Source organism: Staurois parvus, unplaced genomic scaffold (assembly GCF_062004578.1).
Source record: "Staurois parvus isolate SC_StPar_1 unplaced genomic scaffold, SC_StPar_1.0 ptg000772l, whole genome shotgun sequence".
Lineage (NCBI taxonomy): Eukaryota > Metazoa > Chordata > Amphibia > Anura > Ranidae > Staurois > Staurois parvus.
The window spans coordinates 668,750-693,209 of NW_028318568.1; the positions used below are offsets into that span (position 1 = coordinate 668,750).

At 47.1% G+C, this 24,460-nt stretch overlaps 1 protein-coding gene across 1 annotated transcript in view; it reads left to right on the top strand.

The window, feature by feature from the left end:
• ADCY2 (adenylate cyclase 2) overlaps positions 1–24,460 on the top strand; it is a 685,338-nt gene that overhangs the window by 195,081 nt on the left and 465,797 nt on the right. Inside the window, exon 6 of the mRNA XM_089654517.1 lies at positions 10,513–10,624. Within this exon, the coding sequence (XP_089510643.1) occupies positions 10,513–10,624 (112 nt within the window). The remainder of the gene's footprint in view (positions 1–10,512; positions 10,625–24,460) is intronic.

A 24,460-nucleotide genomic window follows, 5' to 3' on the forward strand; every position in this document is an offset into this window, starting at 1 on the left:
AAAATTTTGCAATGTTGACCTGTGTTAATAAAACCATACATATAATCAGAACTACTTTGTGCATCCCCAGGTAAATTATACCTTGTTTTTTTTCGGACAAATTGGGCTTTCATTTGGTGGTAAATGGTAATGGATATCTCCTGATTTTATTTTTTTATTATCTAAGGAAAACCAGCCCAAAATAGTAAAAAAAATATATTTTTTTAAATTTAGCTGTCTGTTTCTTGTTACTACCCTAACGTACCACCAAAGAACAACCCAATGAACAACCCAAAATTAATTTTCCAGCTCTTGACGATTGCAGCAATACCATATATGTGTATGTTATTTGTTGTTTGTACCCGCAGTACAGCCCAGAAACAATAGTGCGCATTTTGTATTTTTTTTTTTTTTTTTTTTACCTAAAACACACTGACACCAATTAAAATAAAAATCCTGACCTTGACCCAAACACTAACTCTGGCACTGAACTAGATCAAACTTTGATCTAGGTATTTTTTCTTTATTTTTAAACATTTATTTATTTTAACATTTTTTTTCTGTATGCAAGGAGTTACAGAGATACAATGTATCTCTCTCCTCCATTCATAGAGAAAAAAAAAAACAAAGGGGGTGGGCTATACAGTGCCTGATCACTGTGATAGCCAATCAGAGGCTATCACAGCGATCATGTGACCCGGTATCAGGAGTCCTGGGTCCCGATCCTTAGAAAGGGACCTGGGGCTCACAGTGACACCCCAGTCTTTGTGCTGGGAGCGCGCTGTGCGGTGTGCTCCCAGCAGAAAGACAGGTATGCAAATTTGCGGCCCCAAAGAAAAAATAACAGTTCTGTGAGGCCACATATTTGTGTGACGTTGGCGCTAAGGGGTTAATCATATCCATAAGATTTTAAGCCTATGATTAATGCTTATTGCTGAAACGTTTAAGCCATTTTTATCTTTACATGAAAACAAATCTTACCCAAGCTCAACTGCTCTATTCACCACATGAGACCGGTGCACTGGCTGAGGAGCTTTATGGATCCTGTATTTATGTAACCAATAAAGAATTCCATTAAGAGCTTTACAAGTTGCTGGCTGCTTGTATTGTGGATTTTTATCTGTACACTTCACTCGCTGAAATAAAGTTAATCACGTGGAAGGATGAGTTGCCAGTTCTTCAATATTTACTTCTACGCTCCAACACACAGCCTGTGATTGACAGCCTCAGCTCTGTTCCTGTGCAAAGGGAGTGTGTCCCTTCCCTCTAGTCAGCTACTCATTCCCTCACTGCGCTCTGCAGAGTATAAATTCAGCTACCTACCCACTGCTTTCTGAAAGCTCGGACAACCTGTACACGTTTTGGACTTTGAACAGCTCTATATTATTATTATTATTATTATACAGTATTTATATAGCGCCAAAGGGTTTGCTCAGCGCTGTACAGTAGCAAGGGGGACAGAACATGAGACAAGACAGTAACAATACAATACACGAGGGTTCGAGGACCCTGCTCTTTTGAGCTTACAATCTAGAAGGGAGGGGAAGGTGGTACAGGAGAAAATGGCTGTGGTGGGAGGAGTGGAGGAGGTTAGTTGTTAGGTGAGGTCAGGTAATAGGTGAGGTCAGGGTAGGCTTCCCTGAAGAGGAAGGTTTTCAGGGTGTGCCTAAAGGTGAGGAGGGTAGGTGACAATCTGATGGATTGGGGTAGGGAGTTCCAGAGGATGGGGGAAGTCCTAGAAAAGTCCTGCAGTCGGGCGTGGGAGGAGGAGACCAGGGAGCTAGAGAGTAGGAGGTCCTGTGAGGAGCGGAGGGCACGGGTAGAGTAGTGTTTGGGTATCAGGTCAGTTATGTAGTTTGGGGCGGCGTTGTGAATGGCTTTGTAGGTCAGAGTTAGCAGTTTGAATTTGATGCGTTGGGCAATCGGGAGCCAATGAAGGGATTGGCAGAGGGGGGAGGCAGATGTGGAGCGATTGGTGAGGTGAATGAGCCTAGCCGCTGAGTTTAGGATTGACTGGAGTGGGGATAGCGTTCGTTTGGGTAGGCCGGTGAGAAGGGAATTGCAATAGTCCAGGCGTGAGATGATGAGGGAGTGTACGAGTTGTTTGGTGGTGTCTGGGGTGAGGAATGTGCGTATCTTGGAGATGTTGCGGAGGTGGAGCCTGCAAGATCTAGATAGCAGTTGGATGTGGGGTAGGAACGAGAGGTGGGAGTCCAGGGTGACACCCAGGACTTTGGCGTGTGGGGTGGAAGAGATGCTGGCGTTGTTAGTAGTAGTAGGATGGGGGGGGCGTGTGGGGGGGAAGACCAGGAGCTCGGTTTTGGATAGGTTAAGTTTGAGGAAATTGTGCGACATCCAGTCTGATATGTCGTTTAGGAGGTGGGTGATGCGGGCAGAGAGTGAGGGGGTGAGGGGTGGAGAGGTAGATTTGGGTGTCGTTGGCATAGTCGAGGTAATTGAAGCCGTGGGAGTGAATACGTTTGCCAAGGGAGGAGGTATAGATGGAGAAGAGGAGGGGCCCGAGGACAGAGCCTTGGGGGACCCCGACAGAGAGTGGGAGGGAGGGGAAGGTGGCAGTGTTGTAGGTGATGCTGAAGGAGCATTGGGAAAGGTAAGAGGAGAACCAGGAGAGAGCAGCGTCCCTGATGCCAAGGGAGTGCAGTTTGGCAAGGAGGAGAGGGTGGTCAACAGTGTCAAAGGCCGCGGAGAGGTCAAGGAGCAGGAGGATAGAATAGTGGCCATTAGCTTTGGCGGTTAGCAAGTTATTGGTGATTTTAAGTAGGGCGGTTTCGGTGGAGTGCAGGGGACGGAAGCCAGACTGTGGGGGTCAAGGAGGTTGTTATCAGTGAGGTGGGCGCTTAGGCGATTGTAGGCCAGGCGCTCAAGGAGCTTGGAAGTGAAAGGCAGCAGGGAGATGGGTCTAAGGTTGTTAAGGTTAGTGGGGTCAAGGGAGGGTTTTTTGAGTATGGGGGTGATGTGTGCGTGCTTTAGAAGGGAGGGGAAGGTGCCGGTGGAGAGGGAGAGATTGAAGATGTGGGTGAGGGAGCGAATGATGGAGGGGGGGGGTGACTGGAGGAGCTGTGAGGGGATAGGGTCCAGGGGGCAGGTGGTGAGGCGGGCTTCAGTGAAGACCTTAGAGATCTCCTCAGGGGAGCGGAGTGTTGGGGAGGTGATGGTGTGCGGGGCATCAGGTATAGTGGGGGGTAGTGCGGCTATGAGGTCAGGGGAGGGGACGGTTGAGGGGTTGAAGGAGGGCGAGGGGCTGGGTGGAGAGGTGGATTGTGAGTTGACAATGTCCTTACGGATTGCGTCAATCTTGTTTTGGAGGTGATTGGCAATCTCGTGGGCGGTGAGTGAGGTGCTGGGTGGAGGTGGGGGGGAGAGCAGGGATTTGAAAGTGGAGAAGAGCTGGCAAGGACAGGTGGAGAGGGTGTTGATAAGGGTTATGAAATAGGCTTGCTTGGCGGCGTGGAGGGAGGTGGTGTAGGTGAGGTAGGCGGCTTTATAGAGGGAGAACATGCGAGGGGATCTGGTTTTGCACCATAAGCGCTCCAGCGCGCGACTGCGTCGTTTGAGGCATTTTGTGTGGTCGTTTTGCCAGGGTTGAAGCGGTCGGGGTCTAATGCTACGTGTGGTTAGGGGTGCCAGGGAGTCAAGGGCAGCTGACAGTGAGTCGTTGTATGCAGTAATGGCCAGGTCAGGGCATGACAGAGGGAGGATACTGTCATACAGGCGGTCAGCTGCCGGGTGGAGATGGGTTGGATTCAGATTGCTGAGGTTGTGGGTGATGGTTAGACGCTTCGGGGGGGGGGGGGAGTTGAGGGAGGGGGAGATGGAGAGTGTGAGGAGGTGGTGGTCAGAGAGGGGGAAGGGGGTGTTAGTGAAGTCGTGGGGGGTGCAGAGGTGGGAGAAAACGAGGTCCAGGGTGTTTCCATTGGAGTGGGTGGAGGACTGAGTGTGCTGTGTGAGCGCGAAGGAGAAGGTTAGAAGGAGAAGTTGGGAAGTTGCCAGGCTGTTGGCGTTGATTGGAATATTGAAGTCGCCTAGGATGATGGTCGGTAGCTCGGAGGAGAGGAAGAAGGGAAGCCAGGCGGCGAAGTCGTCTAGGAAGGGGGATGCGGAACCAGGAGGCTGATAGATTACCGCAATCCTTAGGGGCATGGGAGAGAAGAGCCGGATGCAGTGGGCCTCGAAGGAGGAGAAGGATAGGGAGGGGGGGTTAGGGAGGACCTTGAAGGTGCTCAGCGGTGGTAGGAGCATACCGACCCCTCCGCCTCTGCGCCCGCTCGTTCTGGGTGAATGGGTCCAGACGAAGCCTCCATAGGAGAGGGGAGGTGGAGTCAGTGGCTTAGATCCAGGTTTCGGTGACCGCTAGGAGGTTAAGGGAGTGGGAGACAAAGAGGTCATTAATAGCGGTGAGCTTGTTGCAAACCGAACGGACGTTCAGGAGTGCATCCGAGAGGGGAGGGGTGGATGTGGGGAGGAGGGGGACATATATGAGATTGAGATGGTTGCGGTGGTTGGCGTGAGTAGGGGGGTACCGGGAGGGTGAGGGGGGAGATGGGGGGCCAGGGTTTCGGGGAGATGTCACCGGCGGTTAGGAGGAGGGTGAGGAAGGTGGCATGGGACTCTATAGAGGGTAAGACTGCAAACAAACAGGTACAACTTATATAAAAATGATTTGTTTCATCTCTGTATATCAGCTGAGGCCAATCACTTCACTGGGTATATGTAAGAGTTTACAACTACTTTATTTCCCAGGGCTTTTTCAGGTTTTGGACATGTGATAAATTGTCTTACAATTGCTGTTTTGTTTTGTATGCAAGCTAGACAATATTCATGTTCTTTATCCACCTCAATACTGGACACTTTCACCCCCTTCTTGCCCAGGCCAATTTTCAGATTTTAGTGCAGTTGCACTTTGAATGACAATTACTCTGTCATGCAACACTGTACCCAAATGAAATTTTTTGGAGAGAAATAAAGCTTTCTTGTGGTGGTATTTAATAATCATAAAAAAATAAAAACCAATAAAAAAAGTAAACATTTGAAAAACACATTGCTGTTATAAAATGATGCAAATAAATAATCTTTCTTCAAAAGATCAAAATTTAATCTGCTAAATTTCTTTGGTAAAAATAACCCAAAATCAGTGTATATTATTTAGTCTGTGTAAAAAGTATAGAGTCTACAAACTACAGTACATACAGTATATTTGAAAATTGATGTGCTGACTGCCATCTCATTTCTTGAGGTCCTAAAATGCCAGGGCAGTACAAATTACCCCCCCCCAAAAAAAAAATGTCCCCTTTTTGGAAATTAGACACCTCCAGGTATTTATTAAGAGGCATTGTGAATTTTTTAAAGTTGAATTTTTTTTTCCGACAATCCTTTGGAAAATGAAGGAATTAAATAGAATTTCTATTTTTTTTTATTTAATTTCTCACACACAGCATAGTCATACTTGCAATTACACCCCAGAGCACATTCTGTTACTCCTCCTGAGTAAGGGGATACCATATGTGTGAGACTTTTTCACAGTCTAGCTGCATAGAGGGGTCCAAAATCCAAGGAGCACCTCTAGACTTTCAAAGAGCATAAATTACAGATCTAATTTCCTGACTACCTATCACATTTGTGATAGGTGCCATGGAGCACCAGGACAGAGGAAACACCCACAAAATGACCACATTTTGGAAAGCAAACACCCCAAGGTATTTTCTATTGGGCATATTGAGTCATTTGAAAATGTAATTTTCTTGCCAAAAGTTTTTGGAAAATGTGAAAAGAAAATGAAAATGTATCTATAAGTTATTTCTAACACACAGCATAGAAATAGCTAGAGTTACACTCCAAAATAGATTCTACTACTCCTCTTGAGTATGGCATTCCATGGGTTTACACTCTGAAGTTGGGACTCAGACAGTGAGAGCTCCCTACTGCCATGCTGAGGATTTGAAATGCCTTCTTGCTTGTGTAAAATTTTTTGGACATGGCTGGCTTTGGTGACACCAAACTGCTGTGACAGTGACAGTGGAGTAGATGCGGCTGAATCAGGGCACAGCTGCACTGGTGTGCTTGATCAGGACTAAGATGAGGCTACACTGGTGTGAATGCACTGGCGTGGCTGATCAGGACACTGGTGTGGATGCACTAGTGTAGCTAATCAGGACACTGATGAGGCGGCACTGGTATGGCTGATCAGAACACTGATGTGGCTTTACTGGTGTGGCTGCCCTGGCATTGCCCTGGCATGACTGATCAGGACACTGATGTGGCTGCATTGATGTGGCTGATAAGGACACTGCTGTGGCTACACTGGAATGGCTTATCAGGACACTGATGTGGCTGCACTGGTGTGGCAGCACTGGCATGGCTGATTAGCACACTGATGTGTCTGCACTGGTGTGGTGGCACTGGCGAGGCTGATCAGCACACTGATGAGGATACACTGGTGTGGCTGATCAGGACACTGATGTGGCTGCACTGGTGTGGCTGACTTGTGTGGCAAATTAGGGCTCTGATGTGGTTGCACTGGTGTGTGACACTGTAAGAATCACAGTATATAAATAAACTCACTGATCCTGCACAAATCGCTCTCCTTCCCTTACACACAGTGTCTATGTGAGGAAAGTAGAGCCGGTAACTGGCAAAGGACCTTTTGTTTGTTTACTTTGTGACAGCTGTGATTGGACAGAGCTGATCACATTGTAAAGGGCCGCTGTGATTGGCCCTTTACCCCAGTCTGTGATCCACTGTGTCTAAGGCACACAGCGATCACAAAGAGTTCCCCAGGGGTGCGCAGGAGGAGTCACCTTAAGGCAGTATATTTAGTATACGGCAGGTGGCAAGTGGTTATTGGGGACAGATGGTACTTTCTTTTAATGCCATAATTTAAATGATAGACTTTAGTTTTGGGGGGAAATGAGAGAAAATAGTAGTGAAAATTATGAAAAGGGGATTTTCTGTTGATTTCAACAACATAACAATGCAAAAGAGAAGGCACAATGATTTTTTTCTTTATAATACATTTTTTTAAATATCAGACAGTATCAAATGTGCCTGCTTTGTTAAAAGTTAGGGGGGAAATATAGAATGTAGAAATAGTGGTGGGTATATTATAAAACACATTGGGGTTGATTTACTAAAACTGGAGAGTGCAATATCTGGTGCACCTCTGCACAGAAACCAATCAACTTCCAGGTTTTATTGCCAAAGCTTAATTGAACAAGCTGACGTTAGAAGCTGATTGGCTACCATACACAGCTGCACCAGATTTTACACCCTCCAGTTTTAGTAAATCCACCCCATTTTCTTACACTATGACATGACAACAAAAGTCTCTATCTTTGAAAATATGTTGAAAGACCCCAAAATATTGCACCATTCTGAACAGAAAACAGTGTGAAATGTAAGGCTATAAATGTGTTTGTAGTTATTGGTTTTGTTTTAGGTCTACTTGAAATTAAACAAAAAAAAGAAAAAGAAAAGAAATTAAAAAGTTGTTTCTATTTGTTTTATATCTCTTTCCTAAGTATATAAGTTGGTAATGATGCTATAAAATGCATTATACTACTGCTCCTATAGATGAGAATACCACATACTACTTGATGGGACCATGGCAAGGCACCGTACTGCATTTACAGTGGAGCAGAAGTATCAGGACCCCAGAAACTACCCCAAAATGACCCTATTTACAAAAGTAGATCCCTCAAGGATTTTGGCAAGAGGTTTTGCCAGTTTTTCAGAATACACTTTGTGGCAAAATTAGGGGAAAAATGCAATTTAAATTTTTTTTTTTAACTAAAGTGTAAATTCAGTGATGAATTTTGCCAACACAATGATGGCATGGTAAAAACTGCATGCAGCAATATGTTAACTTACCTCTCCCATGCACAATGATACTATTCAAGTAATCACTTGGTGGGAACGTGGTAGGGCCCAGAAACAGGGACCTCTTAATTGTCTCTTCTAAAGAGAGAATACATTTAGTTCAGCTAATATTTCCTCAAAGCTGAGCTTCTCTATTCCTATTCATTTGGTTACCCTTCTCTACACTTTCTTCAGGTTTCTGATATCTCCTATGTGAAGAGGTGTCCAAAACTGAATTTCATATTTTAGACAAGGTCATATTAGTGATTTGTACAGGAGTAAATTATGTATCTCCCTCTGCAGTCTAATCCTTTTTTAATACAAGAAAGTATTTTGCTAGCTTAAAAACTGAAACTTGGCAATTGTGAATCATGGGACTATGTCAATACTATCCCCATTAAGAACTTGAGTTACCCCATATTCTTTTGAATACACAGAGCTGCAGAAGGTATTTCATACATTTGCCTTCTCCTTAACCCTAGTCATCAACTCAGAATTATCTTGTAAAGGACCTACATGCTCAGACCTGACCTTTTTATTTTAATATAGTTGACACATTTTGGGGGGTTTAGTTTCGAGTTTATGCGGCCTTGATTTATTTATTATTATTTTTTTTACATATTCTGTTATATTCTTTGTAACTTTAAAATGATGATGGTGTCAATTAATTTTTATATTTTTTAATTGACCTTTTCTTTTTATTGATAGTGATTTTAACTTTGGACATGAGCTACATAGATTTTATTTTAGGCTTTTAAACTTATTGCCCATGAGAATATATATGTGTTTACATACAGTTGATTTGGAGCATTCCTGTATCTGTTCTTTAAGGACAGCATTCCCTTCAAATCTGTGTGGGTTGTTTTCAGCTTACATTAAATGAAATCATATTATGGTTACTGCTACCCAGATGTTCTTATATATGAACATTAGTAATAAGCTATGTAAGGTTTAGAGATTAGTAAGTCCAGCAGAGCATCATTTCTGTTGGGTCGTCTATAAACTGCACCATAAGATTTTCTTGTAATAGGTTAATACATTTTACTGTTCCAGCAGTGCTATTATTGTAGTCAATTTCAGGGTAGTTAAAATTTCCAATTATCACCATCCCAGCCCTTGCATTACTTTTTTATTTGTGCTGGCAACTCAGTCTCCTCCTTCTCATTAACATGGGATAGCCTGTAACAAACTCCAGTTATTAACTTTGAAGTATGCACACCCATAGGCAGTTCCAACCTTAATGCTTCAGTAGGATCACACTCTCCATCAACAAGGGCCTCTTTCACACTCGCTTTGAGATCACTTCTCACATACAGACAGACACAGCCACCTTTTCGTTTTACCCTGTCTCTTCAAAAGACAGCATGGAGCAGGAATATTGATGGTCAAATTGTGTGAAGAAAAAAGCCAACATACAGCAATACCAATTAAATAATAGTTTATGTACCAATGCTTACAACTCTCCTCTTTGGTTTGGCAGACTTCGGAGAACAAGCACAAAAAATGTATTGTTGCATTTGTGTTTTTCACATTTTTTTTTTAGTAGTAGTACAAAAAGTACTATTATTGCTAAATGTTGTTTGTAATATGGGAAACACCTTATCACTTGCCATAGCCCTACTCCCACCTTCCCCCATTCCACCCTCCATTAGTGTCTGACCCCTGACTGACTTGTCTGCCCCATTAAATTTCAATTCTAGTTTTTCTCCAGCCCTCCCATAAAATTTTCCCCAAGCACAGCAGATCCCTTTCCATTTAGGTGCAAACAAGCTTTAGCATATATGTTGTACCCCAATGAAAAGTTAGCTCTGTGCCCCAGAAACCCAAATCCTTCTCTCTTACACCAGGTCTTTAGCCATGCATTCAGTTCTCTAAGCTCCCCCTACCTTTCCTGTGTTGCGCATTGCATAAGCAATATACCGGAGAATATAACCTTGTAGTCCTTCCCTTCAACTTGCAGCCTAATTCTTTAAATTGATTCTTAAAGATTCTCCATCTTCCATGTATACTGTCATTGGTTCTAACATAGTCCAATACAGCTGGGTCATGCCCAACCCCTCCTAGTAATTTATCAACCCGGTCCACCACATGCCGAACCCTGTTACCAAGGAGATGGCAAACCATTTGGTTGATGCAGTCCTGCAATAAATTATTCTGTCAGTTTTTCTGATTATAGAAGGCACTGATACTTTGACAGATCCCTTGCCTGTTAACCTTGAAATTTCCAGACTTCATGATTCACCCCCCTCCCCATTGACAATGGAGTTCAGATTAAATTTCACAATTTTGGAAAGTTTGAATCAAACTCAGACAAATTTCCCTGTTCTGTTATACTATCTTTCTTCTTAACTAGTATATATTTTGTGTTGGATGAATCTCAATTCAAATAGAGCTAGTACTATTAGTGCCAGTGCTAAAAGTGCCTAATACCGCTAAGCTACTATAGTCACCTTCTATGAATCCCTAAATATTTTAATCAACATCCATGCACAAACTAGCATCTCAATCCCCTCTATGTCATTAAAAATCCTTAAACAGGCAGCCAAAGTACATATATTTGGATGTTCATATTGTATAAGTCTATATGATTATGACACAGTTACTTTTTACTATATGCAATCATCTACGTAACTTTAAGATTCATTCTTTGTTTTTTCCTAGTATCCTGTATGCAGATATTGTTGGATTTACACGACTGGCCAGTGATTGCTCTCCTGGTGAACTTGTTTATATGCTTAATGAGTTATTCGGAAAGTTTGACCAAATTGCTAAAGTATGTAAGCAAAATTACAGTTGAAATTACACTTTGAATGTTATTTACAGTGTGTTTTAGGTTTCATTCACAATATTGTGGAAGCTTTTACTGCGTATATGCAATTTAGTTCCTGAATTTAAATGGAACCATGATAATAGTGCGGATTAAATCCCACCCCAACCCCACCCCGAGCAATTTAATTTCATGTTTTCCTATGTCATTTATACCGTGTATATAAATATTTACATTTATCTGATTATTTAATGTTATATTTACTTTTAAATGGATGCTGGAGTATTTGTTTTTTTCTGCTGGGAGATTTCACAAAGATTTTAATTTTATTGTTAGGTTGGCAGAAACACTCACAGGTTTCGTTGCTTGGCAACTAAGATTCAAAAAAACCTAGTTTGCCAGTATTCAGGCTTCAGGTGTCAAAAGGTCGAAAACAAGATTGGAGAGGGCTTTTTGGGGAAAGGCATTAAGGCTCTATTCATTTTGAATCACACCCCAGCACATGTCTAGAACATGGCTGTATAATGCGCAACAGTGCCTCACGTTGCAAAAAAAGGCAGCAGAACATACACTTTTGTGTGTAGAGATGCTTACTTTGTGAAATGGCTACCTATTATTATACACCACACCATGTTCTGGTGAGAACGTACCATAACCAGCTGGAATCGCCATCATTTCAAGTTATTGAAAAATGTTATTTTAAGAGATGACAACTTTGAATTTGGTAACTTAAAGCGATTCTAAAGGTTCATGGTTTTTTTTTTTAAATAAAAAAATGTCTATACTTACCTACTGTGTGCAGTGGTTTTGCACAGAGCAGCCTGGATTCTCCTCCTCTTGGATCCACCCGCAGGCTCTCCTGGCTCCTCCTGTCTGTTGGGGGCCCACACAGCAAGCAGCATGCTATGGGGGCACTTGTTGCTTTGTTTGTCTATTCACACACGGAGCCTCGGCTTGGTCCCTCCCCCTGTCCCTCCTCATTGGCTGAATGGCTGTGATTGGCAGCAGTGGGAGCCAATGGCTCCCGCTTGCAGTCTCAGCCAATGAGGGGGCAGAGACCCGGGACACCCGAGGCGGTCATTCACATAACTGGATCGCGATGAGGCTCAGGTAAGTATTGAGGGGGCTGGGGGCACTGCTGCACACATAAGGTTTTTTACTTTCATGCAGCCTTTACAACCACTTTAAAGCAGTATTAAACCCAAAAGCAAGCATTTTTTTTATATGGCATCTAACCAATTCTTACATGTGATGGTTGTATTAATTCCCTTTTTTAGGCTTTATTTCTTCTCTTTTCATCTGGTGGTCCAGCCAGTAAGTCTGTAGTTTTTGAAAAGAAAAACTCTCTTGCAGTTAACGTGATGCGACAGACCATTTAACACTGGCAGGGGTGGTTAAAATGGCCAGCTTTTATTTATCTATGTAAAACCTTTATCTCAAAAAGTAAAAAAAAATGTTTGTTGTAACTGATTAAAAAGCTGGATTTCAGCTTCAATTTGTTACTGCATTTAAATCTGCTACTACTTCTAACACTACCCTACCCCCAGACTGACGGTGGTGCTGTCCAAAGGTGCCCCCCTGTGTTCATTCATCCAGTGTGGGGGCACGCTAATACAGGAGCGTTACTGGCCAGATTATCAGGTGAAAACAGGAAAAACCTAAAAAGAAAACTAATACAGCCACTCTAAGGATTAGTAAGCTGCAATACCATACATTTTCAGCTTTGGGTTTAATACTGCTTTAGGAATAGTTTAGCATATGCTTTCTTTGTGTATTGTGAACTAGAATAAGGGCTTTGGTTCAGATCAGAATTGCTTCTCTCAGAAGCTTGGTACAAAACATGCCAACAAGCTTAAAGTGGTTGTAAACCTCAGACTTGAAATATGAACAAAACATATCCCTTTATAGTGTATTCTTGTCTCAGTCCAGAGCTCTAAATGTAATTTCTGTCCGCTGCATCATTCCTCTGCTATCAGAACAAATCACTTCTGACAAGTTTTTCTGACACCAAGAGAAAAAAATGGAGACAGGGGAGGGACCTCAGCTTGATTGGATGTAGGAGATAGACGGCTGCAGATAAACAGGTATAACTTTTATATAGGAGGAGTTATTTAATCACTGTGTATCACCTGAGGCTAGTCACTGGGTATATATAGGGGTTTAAACTTTAAGCTCTCATAGAATCACATCATACCTCTGTGTAGGACAGCAAACCGTAAACTCTTCAGCAGGGTTGCCAACTGTAATTACAATTTAAGGTCCGTAAATGTCTGATATGGACAGTGGCTGCCAGTAAAAAAATATAACTGTGGGCTGGCTTCGGAACTGCACAGTTCCATAGCCTGCCGGGCTCAGGCGGGCTCGGATGGGGGGGAGGGGGTGTAGTGACGTCATGGCGCTGCTTAACACCTTTCATGAAGTACTGGAGGGCAACTCTTGGGGCAATAGGGGATCATGGGGCCCCTGTGTCCTTGCCAAAACTCAAAAAAGCCTATGAACAAGGTACCAGGGCATCTCATGGGGCCCCCTACTGACCCCGGGTCCTTGGGCAGTGCCTGAGTTTCCAAATGGTCAGTCCGCCCCCGCTGGAGCTGCCCAGAGGACCGCGTCTGACTGCTCTGCACCATGACCAGGTCAAGGGGGTGCTGGGGTGGGCTGTGCCCCCCCCCAGATTTCAGGGTGCCCCCCCAATTGTACATGCCCGCTGAGCTCCTCCCCCCATCCCAGCACTCAGGGCCAGCCGCAGTAAACTAAACTAAACAGACCAGACAGGAGAAGTGACAGTGAAGGGGAGGAGATGCAGATCTGTTTTCTCCCTCCTCCTGTTATGACAGCGTTCCTCCATACAGAAGCTTACACAGGATCGCTTTTACATCTGACTTTTACATCAGGGCTTGATTACCCACCTCCTTCCCAAATTTCCAGGAGATGAGTAGTTTTTGAAGGAGATGGGGGGCGGGTAATCAAGCAATGTAACGTCAGATGTAAGAACGATCCTGTGTAACCTTCTGTATTAAGGTGTGCCATTATAACAGGAGGAGGGAGATCACAGAGAACCTGCATCTCCTCACTACTCCTGTAGTTCCCATTAGATTGCTGGGAAGGGTAATTGGGGGGATGTGCTAGGAGGCAGGATTGGAGAAGATTTGTGTTAGGAGGGAGGGAATTGGGGGGGGGATTAGTTCTAAAAGGGGGGAATTGGTGGGGTGGATTTGTGTTAGGAGGTTGAGGGGGAGGATTAGTACTAGGAAGGGGGAATTGGGGGGGAGGATCATTGCTAGGAGGGGGAATCTGGGGGGGAATTTGTGCTAGGAGGGGGATTTGGGTGGGGACGGGGATTTGTGTTTTGGTAGGGTAATTTGTAGGCGGTTATGTTAGGAGTGGGGATTTGGGGGGGAGATTTGTCCTAGGAGGAGGGATGGGGGTAATTTGTATTAGGAGGGGGAGAATTTGTGCTAATAGGGGAGATTTGGGGATAGGATTTATACTAGAAGTGGGGATTTGGGAGTGATTTGTACTGGGGGGGAGAGAATTGCACTAGGAGGGGGAATTTGAGGGGAGAATTTGATTTTTTTGGGGGCATGGAAGATTTGTGGTAAATTGTGGGGGGATTTGAGTTGGAAGGTGGGAATGGGTCCGGATCCGGAGTTGCGGCTGGGAGTCCCGGTGGGCAGATGCAGCCCGGTGATTTGACTTCTGGGGCTGTTTTTCTGTTGTCTTCCTCTTCTACTCTGTTGGGGGTTTTCAGGACTTGGGGAGTAGCGCTTCGGGGTTGGGGGCGGTGAGCAGGTCTGGGGTTACTGGGGTTGATGCGTCGTCTCTGGGGGGTTCCCTGGGCACTGATGGGGTTGTTGGTATGCTGCTGGTGGGTTTTAGGGATGTGCTGGTGCATTGTGAGACGGGGTGGTGGCCCAGGCTTTGGCGCCATCTTTGGCCGCGTGGTCGGCGGTTCAGGTTGTGGCATCTGGGGCCTGTGTTGTCTCCATGGGAGGTAGAGACGCTGCTTAGGGGTGCCCCCGTGGGTGGTTCCGGTAACTGTGCCGCAGTTTTCTGGGGCCTCTTCTGCTGTCAGGTTGGCGGTGGGTGGTACTTCCAGCGCTGCCTCTGAGGCCATGGGAGGGGATTTGGCTGTTGATGGTCCTGGGACCGACGACGTGGAAAATGCGGTGCCGGGGTCTGATGGGGTGCATTTGGCGGACGCGGCCAAATGCGAACTTTGTGTGTGCTTTGAGGCGCACTTGGGGGCTCATCTGAAGCCGGAGGTGACGGAGCTCATTTGGAAGGGTGAATATTGTTGCCGTTGGAGAAATTGAACTTGGGCAAAGTTCGGCCAGACGAGAGTAAGAGGGAGGAGGAAAAACGGTGGTACCGTTTGATCCCCCGCACTCCAATTGGTTTCAGGCGTTTGCCATTCTGGTGAGCGTCATTGGCGAGCGGACACCGGAACATTGTTCGCTGCTCTTTTGTTACTTGGATGCTGTCGACGAAGTGCAGAGGGTTTACGGGGGCATTGCGTGGTTGCGTTATGACAAGCAGTTTTGTCAACATATGGTGGTTTGGCCATCTTTGCGGTGGGACCACAAGGATATTGGGTTGTGCATGAAGCTGATGATGCCCGTGCAGACCACAGCTCATCCCTTTCCGGGGGGGGGCGGAGGTGCAGCCTCTTTTGCGCAACCGGCCGCACTTAGAAAAGGATACTCCTGGCAATTCAACGAGGGATCGTGGAAGTTTGGATCTGGCTGCCGATTCCGTCAGAGTGCTTGGGTTGTGGGGGGACCCATCCATTGTCCCAGTGTTTTAAACAAGGAAGGGGGAGAGGTGGTGACGCTGGAAAAAGGGATGACGCCAGTGAGAGTAGGAAGGATGTTGCCAATTTTAAAGCGATACCCTGATTAGGCGGCGGCTTGCCTGTTGCGGCAGGGTTTTACAGAGGGTTTTTTGATCCCATGTGCATTGGCAGTTGTTCCTCCTGCGGCGGATAATTTAAGATCGGCACGGCTACATCCAGACATTGTCCTTGCTAAACTTGACAAGGAGGAGTCCTTGGGTCGTATGGCTGGCCCATTTATTGACCCGCCAATGCCTGATCTGGTAATTTTGCCGTTGGGTGTTTTTCCTAAAAAAGAGCCCAATAAATATAGACTCATCCATCACCTGTCGCATCCGCGGGGGGGTTCAGTCAATGACGCTATTGACCCGGGTGTGTGTACCGTTTCGTACACATCTTTCGATGTGGCGGTGTGAGGGACCGCTGAGCGGCACCACTAGCACTCCACTGATCAGGCGTGCCCAGAGCGCGGAGTCTAAGCCCCAGGGTACTTGTTCACCAGAGCCCCTGATGGTGGGGATGGACTTGGAGTACCCCGGGACCAGGTCGCCACTACTGAGCACACCTGTCAGTGGTAGGGGTGTTCGCCAGGGGCTCCAACCAGGGAGAGCCAGATGTGAGGAGGTCGGGTGACCCCGATGGGATGGATGGATGGCTGAGCAAGTGCGAAGTCAGAGGGGCCGAGTTGGTAACGTAGAGGACGGTATAGTACAAGGGAGCGGACAGAGAATCGTCGGGTCACATGCCAGGTCAGCAACAGCAGGTCAGACCTAATGAGGGGCATTCAGAAGAGAGGTCAGGCAAAGCAAGGGTCTGGGCAGGAGAAATCAGCAGGTCAAGAGCAATCCGGGTCAAATAACTTACTAGGAACAGGTTCAGATTCGCAGGATACAGGTAGGACCAGAAGGCACTGAATGACAGCTCAGGGACATTTAAATATCCTGCCCTGCGCTGCCATTGGTGCCCAGCGGGCGGCCGCAGCTTCTACTGCGCATGCGCGAACTCGAACGCCGCGGCCGGCCCGGACCTAGTGCCCGTGTCACTGCACAGGGCAGTGCACTGCGCCTGCGCCGGGACCATCGTGGCGGGGATCGAGGGGATCCCTGACATTGCCCCCCCTTACGGGCAACCTCCGGATGCCCACCCGATCTCTCCACCACGGGTGGTCACAAAGAAACCTCCGGACAAGTCTGGGTGCATGGACATTATGGGCTGGTTCCCAAGAATTGTCCTCAGGGCCGTAGCCCTTCCACTTGATAAGAAATTGGGTCTGGCCCCCCCTTCTTCGGCACTTCAGGATTGTTTCCACCTCAAATTATTCTTCCTCTTCGACTGTTATGGCCTCCGGGGGCCTGGATTCTCATTCCGGGAAGGCATCTGGGACTACCGGTTTCAGCAGGGACACGTGGAAGACTGGGTGGATCTTGAGTGTCTCAGGGAGAACAAGTTCATAGGCCACTTCATTGACCATCCGCTTAATGCAAAAAGGGCCTATAAATTTAGGTCCCAACTTCTTCGAAGGGCAGAGCATCTTCAAGTTAGATGTAGCCAGCCAAACCTTCTCTCCGGGCCGCAACACCAGATCTCCTCTTCGTTTCCTGTTAAAAGCCTTTTTGTAATCTTCTTGGGCCTGACTGATGGCTTCCTGTAGTTTCTTATTGTTCGAAGAGAAAAAAGTTGGTGCATCCTGTGTTGCTGGAACTGGGCATTCCGGGACCAAATCCGGGAGGAAGACAGGGTGAAACCCATAGTTGGAGAAGAACGGGGACTGCCCTGTTGCTGAATGGCAAGCGTTGTTATACGCGAATTCCGCCAAAGGGAGAAGTGGCACCCAGTCGTCCTGAGTAAATGATGTGTAACATCGCAAGTATTGCTCCAGGGTCTGATTGGTCGTTTCGGTCTGTCCATTAGTCTGAGGGTGAAATGCCGAGGAAAGGGATAGTTTGATATCCAGGGCTTTGCACAATGCCCTCCAGAATCTCAAGGTAAATTGCACCCCTCGGTCCGAGACGATGTCTTCAGGGACCCCATGCAGTCTTACAACTTCTTGAATAAAAACTTGCGCCGTCTCGGCTGCCGATGGAGTCTTCCGTAATGGTATGAAATGGGCCATTTTGGATAAACGGTCCACGACCACGAGAATTGCTGTGTGGTCAAGTGAAGGTGGAAGCTCGACTATGAAGTCCATGGAGATCTTCTGCCAAGGCCGTTCAGGGATGGGTAACGGACGTAGCAGACCCCAAGCCTTATTCCTCGAAGGCTTGTTCCTCTGGCAGATGACACAGGAGCCCACGTAGTTCTTACAATCCTTGGCCATGTCTGGCCACCAGAAGGAACGTCAGAGAAGTTCCAGGGTCTTGACCGGGCCAAAATGTCCTGCCATCGGGTGGTCGTGGCAGTGTCCCAAGACTAGGGTTCGGGCTTCCTCCGGCACCACAATCCGGTCCTCCCTCCATAGGAGTCCCCCCTTGTTCTGGAGGGGTGCCCCATCGGAGGTAGACATGGCTGTGGATGCTCTCATTATCTCGGAGCGAAGGTTCGTCTGGAGGGCCAAGAAGTTTCCTGCAGGCAGAATAGTGTCAGGTACTGGGAACTCCTTGGCGTCCTCGTACATGCGTGACAATGCGTCTGGCTTCGTGTTTTTTGATCCCGGCCTGTACGTGATGTGGAAATGGAACCTCGAGAAAAACAATGCCCATCTCGCTTGTCGTGGGCGCAAACGTTTGGCGGTCCTCAGATATTCCAGGTTCTTGTGGTCTGTGAATATCAGGATGGGGTGTGAGGCACCTTCCAGCAGGTACCTCCATTCCTCTAATGCTGTCTTGATAGCCAGTAGTTATCGATCGCCAATGTCGTAATTCTTCTCCGCAGGGGTAAGTTTCCGTGAGAAGAATGCTACTGGGTGAAGCAATTCCTTGGCGCCCTTTCGCTGGGAAAGAATGGAGCCAACCGCGTTCTCTGACGCATCTACTTCTAAGATGTAGGGCAGGGAGGCGTCAGGGTGACCTAGAATGGGTGCCGAGGTGAATAACCTCTTTAATGCTTCAAAAGCTTCCTGTGCCTCTGGCGTCCATCTGAATCGTGTCCCAAGCTTGGTTAACTGAGTGATGGGGGAGACCAGACCCGAGAAGTTCTTGATGAACTTCCGGTAGAAGTTTGCGAACCCGATAAATCGTTGGACGCTTTTCCTGTCCGTGGGTTCAGGCCAATCTAGGATCGCAGAGACTTTCTGAGGGTCCATTGCGACCCCCGCGGTGGAGATAATCAGGCCCAGAAATGTAATGCTAGACTGTTCAAAGCAACATTTCTCTGCTTTAGCATACAACCCATGCTGCTGCAACCGCCCCAACACCTTTGCTACATGTACCCTGTGCTCCCCCAGGGAGGATAGGAAAATCAAAATGTCGTCTAAGTAGACGATGACAAAGATATCCAGGAAGTCCCTAAAGATGTTGTTTACAAAGTGCTGGAAGGTGGCCGGTGCATTGCACAACCCGAAAGGCATGACCAGGTATTCGGAATGGCCAAAACGGGTGCGGAAGGCCGTTTTCCACTCATCCCCCTCCCTTATGCGAACCAAGTTGTAGGCTCCCCTTAAATCCAGCTTGGTAAACACTACTGCAGCCTTTAAACTCTGGAATAATTCCGGTACCAGTGGTAGTGGGTAACGATTTTTGATTGTGACCCTATTCAGTTCCCGGTAGTTAATACAGGGCCTCAAGGTCTTGTCCTTTTTTTCCACAAAAAAGATCCCTGCACCTGCTGGAGAAGTGGAGGGATGGATGAATCCCTTCTGGAGGCTGTCCTCAATATAGTCTTTCAGGGCCCCTAATTCCAGCTCAGAAAGGGGAAAAATTTGCCCAAAGGGAATTTCTGAACCCGGTAATAGGTCAACAGGACAGTAATACGGGCGGTGGGGGGGTAGAGTATCTCCTCCCCGTTCACTGAACACATCAAGAAACTCATGATAGGCTGCAGGAATCACTTGTTTTAGGCTGGCATCCCCTTCAGAGCACAGGAGGACCTGGGGGACCTCCGGGCCCGAAGTTCGGCAAAGTTCCCAACAGTATGGGGAAGGGAACGAGACAACCCCAGTTTCCCAGTCAATTTGGGGGTTATGGGCCCGCAACCATGGGAGCCCCAGAATGACTGGGAAAAGGGGGGATGCAATAGCATCCAGGCGGAGGAGCTCCTGGTGCTGGCCGGCCATGGAAGTAACAATGGAAGGGGTCTCCTGGTTAACCACCCCTGATTTTATCCGGGTACGATCGGCCAAAAAGATGTCAAACCCCTTCTCCTTTGGATGGAGGGGAATACCCTGCCGGTGAGCAAAATTGATATCCACAAAACAGCTGCATGCCCCCGAATCAACTATGGCCGTCACCTCCACGGTCCTTTCTGAAAGCTGAAGGGAGAGGGGCACAACTAAGTTTTGGGACGGATTCATATTGCCAATAGATAAAGAAGATGAGATGAACTTACTCAGTTTCTGCGGGCAGGAACGTACCATGTGACCAGCTTCACCGCAGTAGAGACACAGGTTCTGGGAGCGTCTGCGCTGGCGTTCCTCTGGCGGTAGTTTAGGCCGTGCCAGGCCTAGCTGCATGGGTTTGGGAGCATCCTCAGACGGCAGGTTCTGGATGTTTGGCCTAGTAGTTTGACTGGATCCTTGGAATGACCCCCAGGTATTTCCGCGACCCTGACCAGACCTCTCCAACCTGCGCTCCCGTAGTCTACGGTCAATTTTAATGGTTAGTGCAATCAAGTCCTCTAATGTCTCGGGCACCTCCACCCGGGCGAGCTCGTCTTTCAGAGCCTCCAATAGGCCCATACGGAACTGGTGCAAAAGCGCAAACTTGTTCCAGCGAGTGTCCCCCATCCAACGCCTAAAGTCAGAGGCGTATTCCTCTGCCGCTCGCCGACCTTGTCGGAGTGCGTATAATGTGGCCTCGGCCGAGGCTGCCCGTTGTGGATCATCGTATAAGATGGCCATAGCATTAATAAAATTGTCAACCGAAACCAGATGGGGATCATTGTTTCCCCTTAGTCGGTGAGCCCAGTCTTGGGGTTCACCCTGCAACAGGGAGATAACAAACCCCACTTTCACCGATTCTGTCAGAAAAGTCCGTGGTTGCAGTTCAAAATAGAGCAGGCAGGAGTCACGGAATGACCGGAAGCGTGTGCGATCCCCGTGGAAGCGCTCGGGTAAGGGTACTCGGGGTTCCACCACAGGGAGTGATGCGGAAGGCCCGGGAGCCGGCTCATGGGCTGCTGCGACCGGGGGTGCAGGAGCCGGGGCTTGTGAAACAGGAACAGATATGGTGCAGGCCTGGAACCGATTCTCAATCTGCAAACATCTGTCCTGTAACACGTTTACTGCTTGCGTCAGGGTAGCCAGGTGTCTGCAAACCTCCTCCATCGGGGAGGGTCCTCCTCGAGGCTCAGTCATGGCCTTCTGGTACTGTGAGGGACCGCCGGGTCAATCCGGGTCAAATAACTTACTAGGAACAGGTTCAGATTCGCAGGATACAGGTAGGACCAGAAGGCACTGAATGACAGCTCAGGGACATTTAAATATCCCGCTCTGCGCTGCCATTGGTGCCCAGCGGGCGGCCGCGGCTTCTACTGCGCATGCACGAACTCGAACGCCGCGGACCTAGTGCCCGTGTCACTGCACAGGGCGGTGCACTGCGCCTGCGCTGGGACCATCGCGGCGGGGATCGAGGGGATCCCTGACAGGCGATCTCGTGGGTGCAGCGATATGGTCGGAGTTCCTTGTTAGCAAAAACTGATATTGAGGCGGCGTTTCGCCTCTTGCCGGTTCAGCCTACTTGTCTCCGTCTGCTGGGTTGCAAATGGGATGTGAGTTGTGGATGTGAGTAACGGTGCCTTCGAAGACCTTTGACCCGGTTGTGATTATTACTGTTAGTTATTATTTGAGTGTACTGTAAGAAGTGTTATGTTAGAGTTATGTTAAATAAATGGCTGCTATGGCCGGTTTTACACCAAAAGAGAGTTGTGTGTTTATTTAGGTGGGGAAGGTTGAAGGGTGGTAGTGGTTTTATGGATTAGGGGTAAGTATTAGCCTCGATATTCTGCAAGTCCATCAGTCAAGTGCTAGATGACTTTGTCCCAGCACTGCCACAATGCACACAAGGCTCTCGGCTGATTTTCTCCCCCCCCACATAACACATAGCTGAGATCAGATTCCCTAACAGACACAGCATCGATCTGCACAATGTGTAGCTGGCTGCTATGTTGCAGTTCTGACCTGTGAAATTCCCTGATTGGATTGACAGCTGCAGTAGCCAGCTACACACTGTGTTGAGGAATACCAATGTGCTGTGTGGGGAAGAGGAGATCTCTTAAGTGTCCTGCAGGCAGTCACCCTGTCCTCAACTCTGCTGACCACTGTCTTCCGCCATGCTGACCCCTGTTCCCTGCCCTGCTAAACCCTGTTCTCTGCCATGCTAACCCCTGTACACTGCCTAGATAACCCACTGTACACTGCCCTACAAGCTAATGGCCTCTGTACACTGCCCTACAAACTGCCGACCCTATCCTCTGCCATTCTGACCTACTACTCTACCTTATACACTGCTCTGCCAACCTCGCATCCTCTGCCCCCCTGACATTTTTTAGTGCACCCCAAACCAGACAGGCTAGATCCAGCCCTGCTCTGCATACAAGCCAGCAATGGAGGAGGTCAGTGACAGGCAGCTCCAGCCTCCAGCGAGGCCACACAAAGTCTGAGGGGGGGGGGTCACTGATGTAAGGGGAGAGGAAAATGTCAGTAACCCCCCCCTTACAGAGTGTATTCACTCTACGTAAGGTGGACTGTTCTCAGTGTTCTCCCTTAAATCAGTGTCCACAGTGTTCCTATTCACATCAGAGTCTGCAGGATTCCCCCTTGCACTGTACACTGCAGACCCTGGTGTAAAGGGGAACACTGTGAACTCTAATGTAAGGGGGGGGGGGGCTCTGGCGACCAGAAACCACTTACATCAGAGTCTACCTTTACACCACACAGCATTCCCCCTTTACATCAGGAACCACAGAGTTCCCCCTTGCACTGTAAGGGGGAATTCTGCAAACTCTGCTGTAAGGGGGAACTCTGTGGCCTCTTGTGTAAGTGGGGGCTCTGGTGACCAGAGACCCCCTTACATCAGAATTCCTCTTTATATCACAGTCTGCAGCCTTCCCCTTTACATCAGGGTCTGAAGAGTTCTCCCTAACTTCAAAATTCACAGTGTTCCCTTTTACATCACAGCCTGTAAAGTGGGAAATTTACGGACCGTGTGAGGGATCTTGCACTATAAAGGGGAACCCTGCAGACTCTGATTTAAGAGGGACTCTGTGCCAGGATATATAAACCTGACCTTCAAGTCAAAGGAGAAATATGTTTTTTGCCTTTTGCTAAACCTTAAGCACATTGTTAATAGCACTAGGTACAGTACATGTTCGTAGCTTAAATATTGATATTTGCACTGAAAACAGTCATTTTGGCTAACTTTTTAATCTGTCAGTAAAACATTTATTCTGGCTCTTAATTTTTTTGCATCATGCCAGTAAAAAATTGACTCTGTTAGTTAATTTTTTTGTATCAGTAAATTTCACTATGGGAGGTTTGCAATCCTGCTCTACAGTGCTTGCAATGGAAGAGGATGCAGCTGGAATACTATAACAGACACACTTGAAGCAAGAGTGGCAAATACTGTAGGTTTCAGTGTAAGGTTGGGGGAACCTCCACATATGGGTTTGGGGTACATATATAGAGAGAGTAGCATGCCAAAAGTCCATTGACTGCTCTTGCCACAAATGCTTTCCAGAGCAAGACTTCTGCATAGAAAGACAAATATGAGGTTGGCCAAAGCCAGCCTACTGTGCATACTTGCACATCATTATGGTGAAAGCCCACCCCACCAATGAGTTTACCTCACCAATTAGTTTACTTCTTTAGATTTGCTATATACAGTTGCAAGAAAAAGTATGTGAACCCCTTGGGATTACGTGGAGTTTTGCATGAATTGGGCATAAAATGTGCTTTGAACGTCATCTAAGTTGCAACAATAGAAGAACACAGTCTGCTGAACATAATACTACACAAACATTAGATGTTGCCATGGTTTAATTGCACATAACATGTAAACATTCACAGTGCAGGGTGGAAAATGTATTTGAACCTTTGGACTTAATAACTGGTTGACCCTCCTTTGACAGCAATAACCTCAACCAAACATTTCCTGTAGTTGCAGATCAGACCTGCACAACAATCTGGAGTAATTTTGGACCACTCCTCTTCACAAAACTGTTTCAGTGTAGCAATATTCTTGGGATGTCTGGTGTGAATCGCTCTCTTAAGGTCATGCCACAGCATTTCAATCGGGTTGAGGTCAGGACTCTGACTGGGCCACTCCAGAAGGCGTATTCTGTGCTGTTGCAGCCATTGTTTTGTTGAATTGTATGCTTTGGGTCATTGTCCTGTTGCATCACCCATCCTCTGCGGAGCTTCAGTTGGCGGACAGATGGTCGTACGTTTTCCTGCAAAATGTCTTGATAAACTCTGGAATTCATTTTCCCATCAATGACAATCCGTCCAGGCCCTGAGGCAGCAAAGCAGCCCCAAACCATGATGCTCCCTCCGCCATGTTTCACAGTGGGGATGAGGTTTTGATGTTGTTGTGCTGTGCCTTTTTTTCTCCACACATAGTGTTGTGTGTTCTTCCCAAACAACTCAATCTTGGTTTCATCTCTTCACAGTATATTTTGCCAGTAGTGCTGTGGAACATCCAGGTGCTCTTTTGCAAACTTCAAACGTGCCGCAATATTCTTTTTGGACAGCAATGGCTTCCTCCGTGGTGTCCTCCCATGTACTCCATTCTTGTTTAATGTTTTCCTTATTGTAGATGTGTCAACAAAAATGTTAGCATGTGCCAGAGATTTCTGTAGGTCTTTAGCTGACACTCTGGGATTCTTCTTTACCTCATGCAGCATTCTGCGCTGTGCTCTTG